The 13,632-nt window shown below is 46.9% G+C and overlaps 1 protein-coding gene across 1 annotated transcript; it reads right to left on the reverse strand.

Annotated features, from left to right (window-relative positions):
* Window positions 1–451: 451 nt before the first annotated feature.
* dusp6 (dual specificity phosphatase 6) lies at window positions 452–5,623 on the reverse strand. The gene is made up of 3 exons (XM_076089632.1): window positions 4,712–5,623; window positions 3,923–4,360; window positions 452–2,135 (listed from the first exon to the last, which is right to left on the reverse strand). Exons 1-3 carry the CDS (start codon window positions 5,112–5,114, stop codon window positions 1,822–1,824), a joined length of 1,155 nt encoding a protein of 384 aa, XP_075945747.1. The 5' UTR covers window positions 5,115–5,623; the 3' UTR covers window positions 452–1,821.
* Window positions 5,624–13,632: the final 8,009 nt, after the last annotated feature.

Here is a 13,632-nt window from a genome sequence, read left to right on the forward strand (position 1 = left end):
CAGGTACACGCCACCGCACTTGCTATGAAATGACACCACATCCCGGTGCTTTTCAGCTCCCTTTGATGGCTGCAGGCAGAGGCCCTGCCCTCAGGAGTGTTTGTATGAACCCGACGGCCTCGCCGCAAAAGCAGCACCTGGAAAAACCAGTCGGGCTGTTGTTGTTTTTTTACGGTGTGACTGGAATCACTTTGTTCGTGAATGATTGTCACAGAGGACAGAGTGTGCGCGGCACTTTGTTACACAAGCGTCGAGTGCTGCTGTAGTTAATGAGCAGCGAGAGCGCCGCGAATAACAGCCCCATGATTCACGGCGACTGTGTTTGCGGTCGTGACTCCGGCCGGCTGGTTTCAACACTCGACTGTGCCGCGTTACATAAATGTGTCACCGAGGAAACAGACAAACAACCAACAAGTGTATCAATGGAAAAACAGTCATGGAAAGGTTGAAGTGTAGACAAAATAGCAATTTATTAATAATAACTTATCTTTTCTTTACATTCGTAAGAGAGGAAAGTGGAGGGGGGGGTGGCAAGGATGGCTTCCTCTGGAGAAATGGCCTTCTCTGTAGAGGGGCATTCCTTTTTCAATCTTCTTGACAAGTAAAAACTGCATTTCCCTGAAGAGGCGAGGGTGAGCAAAGCCTCCTAGCTCTGTCTACATGTCCGAGACTTTTACCGCTTGTGCACAGATCAGGATGACTCACACCAGCCTTCAGAGATCCAGACAACACGTGGATGCTATGTGGTGCCAAATTTTAGAAAAAATTGAATTAAAAAAAAAGATATTAAAACTGCTCACGGGTTGGTTGACTTTTTTTTGTGTGAAAATAATAAAAATTTAAAACAATATCTGGGGAATCTCTCTGAAGGCTGATGCAAAAATAAAAAAACACCCATCTGAGCGCAAACGTAAGGCAACCCACCACGGTGACTTTGATTCGTGAGAGGGTGGGTGCAAAGACAAGGCCCGTCGGCTGAATTCACACGTAAAGCGATCATCAAATATATTACACGTGTACACATTTTTTTGCACAATTCTTGGAAAATCCTACTTGATTTTTTTCCTTTTTTGGCATAATCAACTTAAAACATACGGATCAATATGCAGTTTGTTTGCTTACATAAAAGTAGAATATGAAACAAAGAGTACCCACTTGTTGCAAAGGGTATATACTAGAGCAAGGCTTTTTACTATGTATTGTTTTTTATATTATATAAGATATATATACACAACGTATAAATGTTTGAAAAGACTCCACAAATGCAAAATCGAGTCCAGTATATAGTGTGCCGTCTAAAGCTGGGGTGCTTCTACCCCACACAGGCAAGTCTTCACGGAAGACGAAGGAGACAACGCACCCTGGTGTCTTGGGAACCAGTGCTGGACCCCAAAACTAACATTTAAAAAAAGAGTTTCATTGTTAGATCTGTCCAGTTTGAACAATCAGTCTCTTTGGCACACCAGCCCAGGAGCTTTGAAGCATAAGCTGTCCAACAAATCACTTTAAGTTTCCTCAAGATACAATGACAAAAAGAGATATAAGACCTCAGGAGTCCTGACAGTGCTATAGGATTGAAGAAGGTATCTGCACTCTTCCTCGTTTTCTTTGTCTCTTTTACTGTCGCTCCTCATCTCGTCAGCAAGCGGCTGCGTCTCGGCCAGACAGCTTCGGCCCTCCAGTCACCACGCTCGGCAGCGGTCGCCCCGCATCAATAAGGTCAGGCGCCCGGTCCCCCGGCAGACGGCGGAAACAAGAGAAAACTTTTTGCAGCTTTTCCAAAAAGGGGAGGCCCACGAAACCTCCGGCGATGGGCCGGCCTCACGTGGACTCCAGGGGGTCCAGCTGGAAGACGTTGTGGTTGGTCGGCGTGGTGAAGTAGAGCTGCTGGCTTGGCGCCGCGATGCGGTTGTCGCACGGGCTCTTGAGGCCCAGCGTGCGCTCAAAGTCCAAGAGCTGGCCCATGAAGTTGAAGTTGGGCGAGATGTTGGACTTCTTCATCTTGACGATGTCGTAGGCGTCGTTCATGGACAGGTTGTTCTTCTGCATCAGGTACGCCACCGTCACCGTCACGGATCGGCTGATGCCCGCCAGGCAGTGGACCAGGACGCCGCACTTCTGGCCTCGAGCTTCATCTGGTAGGAAGAGAAGAAGAAAAAAGGGTGGAAATGTTATAGACCTCTTCCAGAACAGCACAGCAGATTTAGAGCAACACGCGGTTAAAAAACAGGTTTTACTCAATAAAATGTCAGAAAAGTTCCCGGCGGCATCTTCAGTTTGTTTGCTTTGTTTTAAAAAAAGGAGCAGTGTGTAGGATTCGGTGCCATCTAGCGGTGAGGATGCAGATTGCAACCAACTGAAAACAGCTCAACTCTCCCCCCCCCCCCCCCCCCCCAAGTGTGTCGGAGAACTACGGTTGCCTACAGGTAATGTAGAAACACTTGTGGGCCCAATCCAGAGTCTAGAGCCGGTGTTTGGTTTGTCCGCTCTGGGCTACTGTAGAAACATGGCGGACTCCATGAAGACAACCAGCTCCCTGTGCGCATATGAAAGGCTCATTCTAAGCCGATGAAAACACAACAATTTCTAATTTCAAGCGATGAAACACTAATGAAAACATAACTATGAATTACATAATCAATTTCTGCCAAAAGATCCCCCTAAGTCCACACTGGCCCTTTAAGTTAAAGTTAGGATCTGTTTAGGGGGGCATTATTTGAGACGCACTAGTCCTCCTACAAGTGATGAAAAGTGCTGCCCCTTTTCCACACAGACAGAACAAAGCTTGTGATAAACATCTGTGACATTTAAGTCAAGCTGTGCTGGAAGCTGGAGCGGCTCCAGGGAGGGAGAGCAGCGGAAGTTATTATCCTGGCTATCTCCGAGGCGTGTCAGTCAACAAACAAGGGGGGGGGGGCACACAAAACACAGAGGACATTCTTTTGTTTTTATTTTTTGGGGGAAATTGACTATTACCGTCTATTAAGCCATTCTTCTGCTCGCCGGGGCCACTCTGACAATGGTGCCATTTGGGCGTGTAAACGTAGGAGTCATGAGGGCACCCTGTCAGGGCGAACAGGATGTCAACAGGGCCTGTAAATGGCTCCTTTTGTAATGTGGAGGGGGGAGGAGGGAGGGCAATGCCATGTCCTAGATTACTTTCAATGCCACTTCCTTCCTGTTGCGCTCGAATTACCGCCCTCCCCTCGTTCACTCTCCCCCCTCCCTCCCGTTCTCCTCTTTCAACGCTGCCCTTTGTGCCTGCAATTACACAAGCGCCCCGGGGACAAGAGACGGGCCCAGGACGTCTCCCATTGAAGTCAAACCATTTGTGCACCGGTGCATTTCGGGCCTGCGCGCCATTAGAGGCCGACTCGCACTCCTCCACACAATGGCCTCGATCTGCCCGCTCTGTGTGTCCCTGCACCCGGCTGACTGATAAGATCACAGCCGGGGACACCTCATCTAATCTCTGCTGCACAATGGGGACCTGGAGAACTTCCTGCCGGTTATAAGACCAGGTCCCATTAATGAGATTATGACTATCTGCGGCCCATTTCACTTTGTCTGCACTCATTCAAAACAATCACACGTTGTCCTCCCGGGTGAGGGATTAAGCGATGGAATGATTAGTTGAATAAATCGCTTCCTGCTTCTCAAATGTGAGGATTTTGCATCCTGGTTGTGTCACTGTAATCACATGACTTTTTAACTGCTGGTCAGACAAAACAAGCAAAGTGACTTTGCCACAAAGTGGCATCTTACAACTTAAAAACATGCTTTTTTCAGTTCAATCAGTAATGGAGATAGTCGAGCATGTGGTCTAAACAGCCCAGAGACCTGGGGGGGGGGGGGGGGGGGGGGTAACAGTTTGCAGCAAGAGCAGCTGCAGCGCGTGTTCCAGCTCTGCGGGATTACTCACCAATGAAGCTGATGGCCTCGGGGAAGAACTGCGAGAGATTCTGGCTCCAGTGGTCCGAGATGGGGATCTGCTTGTACTTGAACTCCCCGGCGTTCTCGAAGAGGTTGGGCAGGTTGGGGGTCACGTTGAGGATGTACTTGATGCCGTACTCCTCCAGCACGTCCAGGTTGGTAGAGTCCTTGGCGCAGCCCAGGTAGAGGTACGGCAGGATCTCCACCGGGAAGGAGGGCAGCGGGTTGGACAGCGGGCTGCCGTCCGAGTCCGTGGCGCTGCTCGGCTCGCGGTCGATGTCCGACTCGATGTCGGAGGAGGAGTCGGAGCTGATCCGCAGCCCGCCGAGGCCCAGCACCTGCGCGGTGGGGGAGCTGGTGTTGGAGGTGCCTTCCAGGTTGGTTTCACACAGACCCGGATACTCGCCCTGGAATTTGCTGAAGCCACCTAGAAAAAAAATGCAAAACAGAAAATCCGATTAATACAAGGCCGCTGCGGGAGCGCGTGTTCTGCAAAAATAATATGCATTAAATTTATAATTCACAAGCATTTAGCTGCATGATGTTTTTTTTCTTTTCTGAATGTCTGCAAACATTTTACATCATTATGTTTAAATACACATTCAGGATATGTTTGACTCACTATGTTTAAGATGTAAACAAGGTGCAACTCAAATGACAACAAATTAAGATTCCACATTGAAGCGCGCGCCTCCGTCTCATGCGCAGTAATCTGCGGCTGTGAATGAACAGCGGCAGCCCCCTTATAAAACAGAAAATGTGAATGAACCGCACTCACCCTCCAGATAATAGGCCTTGTAGCCCTCGTCCTTCATCCTCCTCAGCAGCAGACCCAGCACCGAGCCCCCGTCCACGTTCTCGTTCCACTCCCGGCTGTACTCGTCGTACAGCACGATGGTGTCCGTCTTGCACCGGCGCACGAACTTCTCCCGGTCCTCGCCGTCGGAGAGCAGCGAGCGCACGGGCAGGTTGCCCTTCTTGAGCCGGCGGAGCATGAGGCTCGGTATGGCCACGTTGATGGCCGTGTCGACGTGCGACGACTCGTACAGCTCCTGGGCCCGGCAGTCCATCACCAGCAGGCCGTCCCTGCGCGTCTCCAGCAGCTCCCGGAGCCAGCCCACCGTCTTGCTGATCGCCATTACGGAGTCGAGCTGGATGACGGGTCGGAGCTTGTCGAGCATTTATAAGCAGGAGTTGGTAGGGACAAATATGATTTGAAGAAGCGAGGGTTACTGCTGCAGCGGGAAGGCAAAAACAAAAAATCTGATTTCTTTCTTGCTTGGATGAGCCCGCAGGAAAGTCCAGATCCTTCTATGCGCTCCGTGCGCTTTTGGGTAGGACGCGGATCAACAACAACGCGGGGTTTCCTTCACAGATTCCTGCCTCCGCTGGCAATCATTCATGCGTCTGTCCGGAGAGAGCCCGTGTTATTTATCAATGAGTCGCACCGGCCCTCGCGACGAGGCGTCCTCTGCTCTTATATAACTCCACGGCTCGGCGCGCGACTGCTCCTCTTTCCTGTTTTGGGAAAAATCCGCAGTAGAACGTCGGGGTGAGCTGGTGCTTCTGGATGTGAACCGTGCGGGTTAAGATCGGCTTTATTAGTGCGTGCAGGACAAGTTTCTCCTCCCCGCTCAGTCCGCGATGTGAATCAACGCTCTGCGGTCTCTCTCTGTGTATGCGCGCTCTCTCTCTCTCTCTCTCTCTCTCTCTCTTTCTCTCTGCGGCGCGGGGACTTGCTGAATGGCTGCAAACTGGGGAGGCGTTACCATCGGATACATTATGTCGGCCCCGACCAATCAGAGGAGCTCCCAGCGGCGGTCGTCTTGGAAACGGGGGCCGGATGGAGCGGCCCCCGTGTTGATGAATTGTTAATGAGTTTGTCATTCACAAAAACGGAGAGGAATTTCCGCTCCGGATCAAGTGAGTGCAAACAAACAGAAGAGCTGCGGGGAGAAGGAAGGAAGAGAGGAGGGAGGAGGGAGGAGGGAGGAGGGAGGGGAACCTTTACTCAGACTGAGAGAGAGGGGAGGTATCACATAAGAGTGCTGTGGGCTATGTGATAATATACTTTACATTATTTAGTTTGGCTGAACTAAATAATGCAACTTTCGGAAACATTTCAGGTGACAGTGTGACACATTTAAACTGCTGTTACAATGTTATTACAACAGCAGATAGTAGAATAAAAACAAGTATATATGCGTATATTCTAATTTATTTATTTATTATTTTTGTGTTAAAGAGTTTACTGCTCGTTCTCTTATTTTATCCAACAGTATCTAAAGCTTCTTTAAGAACTCTGAAAAACCACAACAACTTTATAAATCTGCTGTATAATTGTATAATAATATGAAATATAGTTATTGTATGTGTGACTGATTTCCTGCTGAAAAACAAGGCATGAAAGAAACCAACATTTTTTAAAAGACATTTAAAAGCTTCAGAGGTCAGAGGTCAGCCAAAGAACAACAGGTGCCTTTTTTACACAATAATTAATTATCATTTTTAAAACCCTTTCCACTGCAAAACCAAAACCCAATAACTTCATAAGCCAGTCTCAAGTGTCAAGATGCTAGACTCAGTAGACTAACCAGAACCACTTAGATCCCTGGCTGTAATAAAGCCATTGTGGAATATACATTTCTCCATGTGGAATTACTGTTGCAATGACTTTACTACAAACTTTTCGTATTTATATATTATTTTTTTTCGGTTAGGACTTGAAGCAACAGTCAGTGTCAGTGGTGTTCACATCAATCAAATGATATCTCCACGTCCTTCACGCCTGGTCCATCTAGAGCCATCGGGGCCGCTGATTGCTTCCCATCAGCCCGTTGACAGCCTTCACTCCAAACTAAATGCATCTTTGCACAGTACACAAAAGAAGCATTTCTACCGTTTGTGTTTTTAAAAGTATTGGCGTCTCGCAGCCAACTGTGAACCCATAAAAAAATGTTTGGTTTTTTTAATTGATGACCTGTCACCTGTCCAGACTCAAGAGGTCTGCTTGCGACTCTGAGTCGCCGCAACCACAAGAAGTCCTTGAGCGTGCAGACATAACTGACCACCCAAAGTAGTATGAAGTTTGGTGCAGCAGAATGCGAGATTGGCCGTGGACAGGCACACAGGTGCACTCTCACTCATGCGACGCAGCTCATTATCTCCTGGCGGGGGGGGGGAAAAGAAAGAAAGAAGGTTGTAAAGAGGTTGTAGGTTTGCAGCTGCATTTGCAAAAGTGGATTAACGAATACGGTACCAACACATTCCCAAGACTAGAAGACACTACAAAGGGAATACGTTTCCTACCTCTTAGGTACGAACATATGAAGTTTGCATTACAATGTGAAACGTGATGGCAAAGTTAATTCTTCCTGTAAACAATAACCCATAGACCGGCATGACTGCGTGTGGATTTCTCTCAAAAAGCCTCTTTTGTGATAGTTTCTGTCCAAATATGGACGCGTTGGTTTTGACAGCGGACTTATCTCTCCGCTGCATCCCGTCTGGCCCACACCTCTGACACCAGACAGCTCTGTAACGGGATAGCATCGGTGTGCAGGAGGAGTTTATCAATCAACTGACAACGTCCTCTGAAACGCACGGTGCAGGCTCATCATGGAGCAGTATGTAGCACCGGGGATGATCTGGAACAACGTGGTGTTCAGGGACAGAACCGCGGTTTATTTACACTCCACACCAGTCGGATGTGTTGGATGACAGGCCGAGCTGATGTAACCAAAAATACAACAGACAGACAGCAGCCTGTCTCTTCACCTATAGCCTGCGTGTGTGTGTCTGTGTCTGTGTGTGTGTGTGTGTGTGTGTGTGTGTGTGTGTCTGTGTGTGTGTGCGTGCGTGTGTTGTTGCATCCCTGCCAGTGTCTCTGTGGCGTGTTAGCATATGAAGTGTGTTGCGGGCCCCGGCGTTAACACTGGCCCTTCGGCCGCTGCAGCACCCTCCCCTCTCTCCCCCCTCTCCCCCTTTCCACCTCCTCCCAGCGTGACAGGAGTCCCTCTGAATGGAGGCAAGCTGTTTCTATTCACCTTCAAATGAATTCTGCTCTCTTTCACCAGCAAACTCCCTCCCTCACTCCCTCCTCCCTGCTGCTCGCCCTATTATTCTGCCTCTGCCCCCCTCTCTCCCCCTTTTTTTTTGCCCGTGGCCCCTTCTTCCCCTTCCTCTCTCACCCGTTGTTTCAGTTTCGCCCCCTCTCTTTGTCCCTGTCATCTGCCATCACCCTCTGTACACGTACCACACTAACTGTCAGAAAAGCCTTTCTTTTTGACTGAAAGCATTAAAATGCTGCATGCTACCATATTGTTGTCTGATCAGCCTGATCAAGTTGTCATGATGTGTCCACATAAATCTGAAAACACTGTTTCAACATGTAGGAACGACTCGCTTCCTCTCATTCAGCCTCAGCGTTTTTCCAGAAAGCTCTCGTCCAAACTGAAATCCAATGGCAGACGACAAATGTGAGCATCACAGACAACATCTTGGTATGATTTCTTTAACTCTCTTTGTTCCTCTCCATTCATTTCCTACAGACATACTGGATTTCGTGTCCAATTTGTTGTTGTTGCTGGTCTTTGTTTCTTTTCTGTATTCTTGTGTTTTTCTCCCCTGAACCTGACCCCTGAACATGTGACAGGTGTGTCAGAGGACAGCACAGAGTGTCCGTCCTCCTCTGTTTCTTTCCAGACATTTACATTTTCCCTCGGCTCACATTTCCATACTGACTGACTCACTGATTGAAGATGAATGAGTGGAATGAGCCTCAATTACCAGGTGAATGAAGAAACAAAAGCAGGGAGCTTAGAGGTCAGTGACACTCCTCCGTTATCTCTGATTAATACCTGCTGGGTAATAGACTCCAGTCTGTAAGTGTGGCTTCATTGGGCCACAAAACAATTAACTTTCAGTTTAAACTACACAGGTAGTTAGTCAAACAGTCCGAACAGAAAGGCCTTTTCTCCAAAGTGTCAAACTCGAATCTTAGTATCAGAGTGGCTTCATACCATTAACTTCCATCTTTTCCAAACTGCCCTCATACCCTTTCCACCCCACCCTCCCTTACGCAGATAATCTTTGTCCTCCTCCTCGTTTCTTTGCCACCGGCTGCTCGTCTCAGACGGGGAAATCCTTTGTCCTCAAACAAAGACTCACCACATGCTCTAATGGGGTCTGGAGCTAGACCTGTCTGCATGTTTGTGACACATACTCAGGAAGTGAGCGTGTGAGAACGACAGAAAGACACCGCTGTGTTGCAAAAAATCGGAAAGTTAGCGAACGATGCACAGGACGTCGGTTTGTGCTCGAACGAGGAACTGGGTGTGAGAAGTGACAGATACCACGACTAGACAAACAAAGAGAAACACTTGGGAACAACCAAGTATCTCAACAATAAGTTACTTTATTCCCCATTCACACCTCAACGTGTGATCTCTATTAGCTGTCAATGCAGGTGGAGGTGAACGCAAAAAAACACATGTGAAGGTGATCTGGCATGCGATGTGATTGGATCTCAGCCCGGTGTGATTAGCATCTGTACATTTCGACCACGTTCTTAAGAAAACATCAGGCCAACAAGTGAAAGGTCAGTTAACTCTGCCTCTCTCTGCAGACGAGCCCTACCTCTGCAAACAATGAAGGTATGTGTGCGTCTGATTACCAGGGCATGCTATTATCCAGATAGCACATCCAGATTAGACCCGACCGATACATTGCACGCCAAATATCATCAACCGACTTTGACAAATATATGTTTGAGACAGTTTAGGCAGTGTTTCCACTACGTAGTTTGTCTAAATACATAGGTTGAAAACTTAATAACCAAATTTCTGGGATCTTTATAATACATATTTGCTTAAACTATGTGTTTATATAAAAAAAGGAAAAACTTTGCTCATATATTGTTGTCTCAAAAATCAGCATGCAGTCTCAGTCAGGCTCTAATCCAGATACAGATCGTGAGCTATTATTGGGTGTAAATGGGCTCTAAGTGCACCACAATCAACATCATGGTGAGGTGAGAGGAAGTTGCATCTAGAGACACATTCCCACTTGTATTTATTTCCAGGACAACTTACTCTGCAGTAGTCTCAGGTATTTATCGGCTCCAGCTCCGATCAGCAGCAATGTAAACATGACACGCGGGTGGACACACACATTATTACCCCTTTTAAAATCAACAGGGATTTAGACAATTATTATAATTTATCAACGTACAAAACATATAATTAATACGCTCTCCTCAAAGCCACCAGACTCCAAAGAAAGAAACAGTCATTCTACCTCGCTGATCAACACACTTCACTCAAACTCCACAGAAACAAAATAAAAATCATCAAAACAAACTTATTTAGTCTTTCAAAGTTCTACCGATCACCAACTCCGGTTTGAGAGTTTGGAAGAGAGACTGAAAAAAAGGCATAGCTCTTATTGTGCAATAAGCAGAGGTTTGTTTTGGTAGTTACAAAGTGTGTCAGGGTGAAAAGTGTGCGTCAGTAATCAAGACTTCAGAGGCGTTCACTGGTGTGTGACGCAAAACGCAACACAGCGAAGATAGATTTGTTGGAAGAGCTCTCGGCTGCAGCAGAGTTCCAGATGAACAGAGTAGAAACAGGAGGAGCTGCAAGGCTCCTGCTCGCAGATAACAGCCACATGCTTCCTTCTCTTATCGCACTGACTCTATCTGCACAGGGGCAAGACCAGAGCAGAGCTCAAACACACGCACACACACTCGCAGCACGCAATGCCTTTGACAACTCGTTCAGTACATGCTGTACTCTGGTTTGTACCGGCACAGTGATGACGGCTGTGGGTTATCGGGGCTGACTCGGTTTCAGAAAGCTTTGGTTTCGTGTTGATTTTTGACGGCCCCTGTGGACAAAAGCCGTAGTGTTTCCGAGCGCCAGAGTCCCTTTAGAAAACCTCTCATTTTACTCCAGCAGGGTCTGACAGTCTGGTTCTGGTTGTCCTGTGCCGCCCTTCCCCTCCCTTTGGTCTGTTCGTGGTGGACTGGTCTCTGTTGGAGGCCCTGCTGGAGTCTGACCTGAAGGTGTTTCTGGTGAACCTGTATGATTTTATCTGATTTCACCAGAAACCGACTCAGTGGCACCGATGACAAGTGTTTCGATTAACTATATAGAAATAGCCTCTCGTTTACTTCTGTAGGTCATATAGAGACTGTTTCATGTTAGAAGTTCCTCACAATGACTTTAAAGACACGTTTGTCTGAGACGGAAACGTTGCACACGAAAACAACTCGTCATGTTGTCCTTTGTGATTTGCTGTTGTGTTACTGATGTCTCAACAGAGACATGGAGCCAAAACTGAAAGGTCAAAAAGTAGGTAAGCGTCTCATGTTCCTAAACAAGTTCTTGTAAAAGATTCCTTCAATGGACAGGAGCCATAGACGTGCAGGCTTTAGGAGGACGATGGACACTAAACGGAGGACTTTCCTTTGTTCTGCACAACTATTGTGAAGTTCACGCAGAAACTGTCAGCAAACGTTTTAAAAACCTGGTTTTAAAGGAAAAGGTATTATTGTGGATGTAGCCTCAGACCTCTCCGGCACCACAGTGAGATCTCGTCTCTGCTGCTCTGTCAGCTGCCGTCTCCACCACCCATCCTCACCCCATTCACATGTTAATCAAAGAACCGTTTACACCTACATCACCTGGGGGACCGGGGAGCACACATGCAGACACACACACACACACACACACACAGATGCAGACAAGTAGGCGCGCATGTTTCCTGTGTTGTGCAAACGTTCTTACATGCACACTCAAGCGTGCACACACACACACACACACACACACTTATTTCCTGTGTTGTAAAGGGCAGCTGCTGTGTGTTTGTGTGAATAAACTCTGTCTCTTACAAAATGACCTTCATACAACTAAACTGCTCTCAATTAGGTTGCAGGGGAAACAGTCGCAGTTTTAAAACAGTTGGAAAAATGTGGTTAACGTTGTAAATTGAAACAAAGCAAAACAAAACACGCTCGAAAAGTACTTTGTTAGGTTTAGTAAACATAATGGTTTGGCTTAAAATGACTACAAAATTGAAACACTTAAAATACCTGGTTCACATGTGACTCAAACTACAGTATCCTGGGTGAAGCCCTTTGTTTTTGGACCCATTTGCCACCACAGCATCCTCCCCACGCAGACATCCGCACTCCTGTTTGAAACTTGTTTTGTGATACAAAAGCAAACGTCATCCACAAGAAAATACGTTTCCCTCTAAACGTTATTCACAATGCAGTTCTGTTGTATGGGAACGTCATTTTTGGAGACAAGACTGTGCGAACTCACGCTCACCCATAACTGTCTGTTATTAGTTATATTCATTTTTTCATTGTCAGAGTCACACAGAAACTGATCTCCAGGGAGGTTCCCTCCAGCTGTATCGTGACAGCCCCAGACACGCACACAGACACACACCCTGGTCTGAGCTGGGAGAAGACAATGGCGGCTCCAGTGTTATCAACAGCTCCATCACTCTGTCTCTGCTCTGCATCGACCTCACCGCTGTCCTGCTCCTGTATCTGTCTGCGTGTGCGTGTGTGTGTGTGTGTGTGTGTGTTACAACAGACATGAGGGGATTGTGTAGAGGGGCTTGGTCAGCTTCAATAAAGAGTCCCGATCACATGCTGTGTGTGTGTGTGTAACACCCACAGAGAGGATTTCCCCTTCACTGGGAGCACACTTCCCTCTGCCTTTGGCCCATTTCTGTCTGTCACTCTGCATTCACATGTACCGATACAAACAGGCCTCTTTCCTTTCACTCTGTAGCTGTCGGGAGTGTTTAGCACTCAGCATGTTTACATATCAGCTCAGATTGAGCTGTTGTTTTCTGAAGCTGCCTCTGTGAGGAAGTGACAGTAGGACCACCATTTAGTTTGCTGGCATTTGACGGCTTCACCGGTGCTTTCTTTGTACTTTCTTTGTCTCATCTGGATTTCAATGTGCACGCAGCTCCAGCCTCAGGCAGCCAAACCTAAGAAGAAGACGGGTTACAGCGAGGCAAAGTATCAAGGGAGACAAAAATGTAACAAACGTTAGCCTATTGTAGTTTTAAAATGTTTTTCCATATGTTCTCATCTATGAACAGACCCAAAATGACTACTTGATTACTATAAGTAAATGATTTATTTCCTTATAAACGGTAACTGTGAAGTCTTTGTTCAAAAAGCGCCTATCAGAAGTTACATTCAAAATGCAACAGAAAAAGTTTTTTGAATTAATGTCTTTTGCATCGATTTTTTGGAGGTGAGGTGACATTTCTTTTCAACGTGTGTTTATAACACAGTATCACACATATTCCAGGTTAATGCCAATTCCGGGCTACAACAGAAGCTGTTGTCCAAAAGTGAAGACGGAGACTGGCACCCGGTTCCGTCTTATTTTGGAAACAAAAGCCGATCTACTGTTGCGGTCAGAGGGCTTTTATTGAAAAACAGAGACCGATGTTTAAAATGTGAAAAATGATCCTTCTGAATTACGAAACACCATCAGGAGGAATGAAATTTAACATTTTCTTTGCAGCCAATAATCTTGATTTACAGCAGCAAAAATCTTGTCACGTGTGCACTGTTGTGTTTTCCACGAGCAGGTGACGGAAAAGTCACGGTGTGTTTCTTTGCTGCTTGCTCAAGTTGACAGAAATGTCCTGCCGCCATGCACT

The sequence above is a fragment of the Anarhichas minor genome, unplaced genomic scaffold (assembly GCF_050575085.1).
Source record: "Anarhichas minor isolate MPS153535 unplaced genomic scaffold, ASM5057508v1 ptg000011l, whole genome shotgun sequence".
Lineage (NCBI taxonomy): Eukaryota > Metazoa > Chordata > Actinopteri > Perciformes > Anarhichadidae > Anarhichas > Anarhichas minor.

What these genes read in the sequence shown, in the direction of transcription:
- dusp6 (XM_076089632.1), bottom strand. Translation starts at nt 5,114, where the DNA reads ATGCTCGACAAGCTCCGACCCGTCATCCAGCTCGACTCCGTAATGGCG. An exon ending in CAAGGCCTATTATCTGGAGG is followed by an intron (nt 4,361 to 4,711) that starts GTGAGTGCGGTT and finishes TTTTTTTTCTAG; the next exon opens with GTGGCTTCAGCAAATTCCAG. An exon ending in CGAGGCCATCAGCTTCATTG is followed by an intron (nt 2,136 to 3,922) that starts GTGAGTAATCCC and finishes TCTTCCTACCAG; the next exon opens with ATGAAGCTCGAGGCCAGAAG.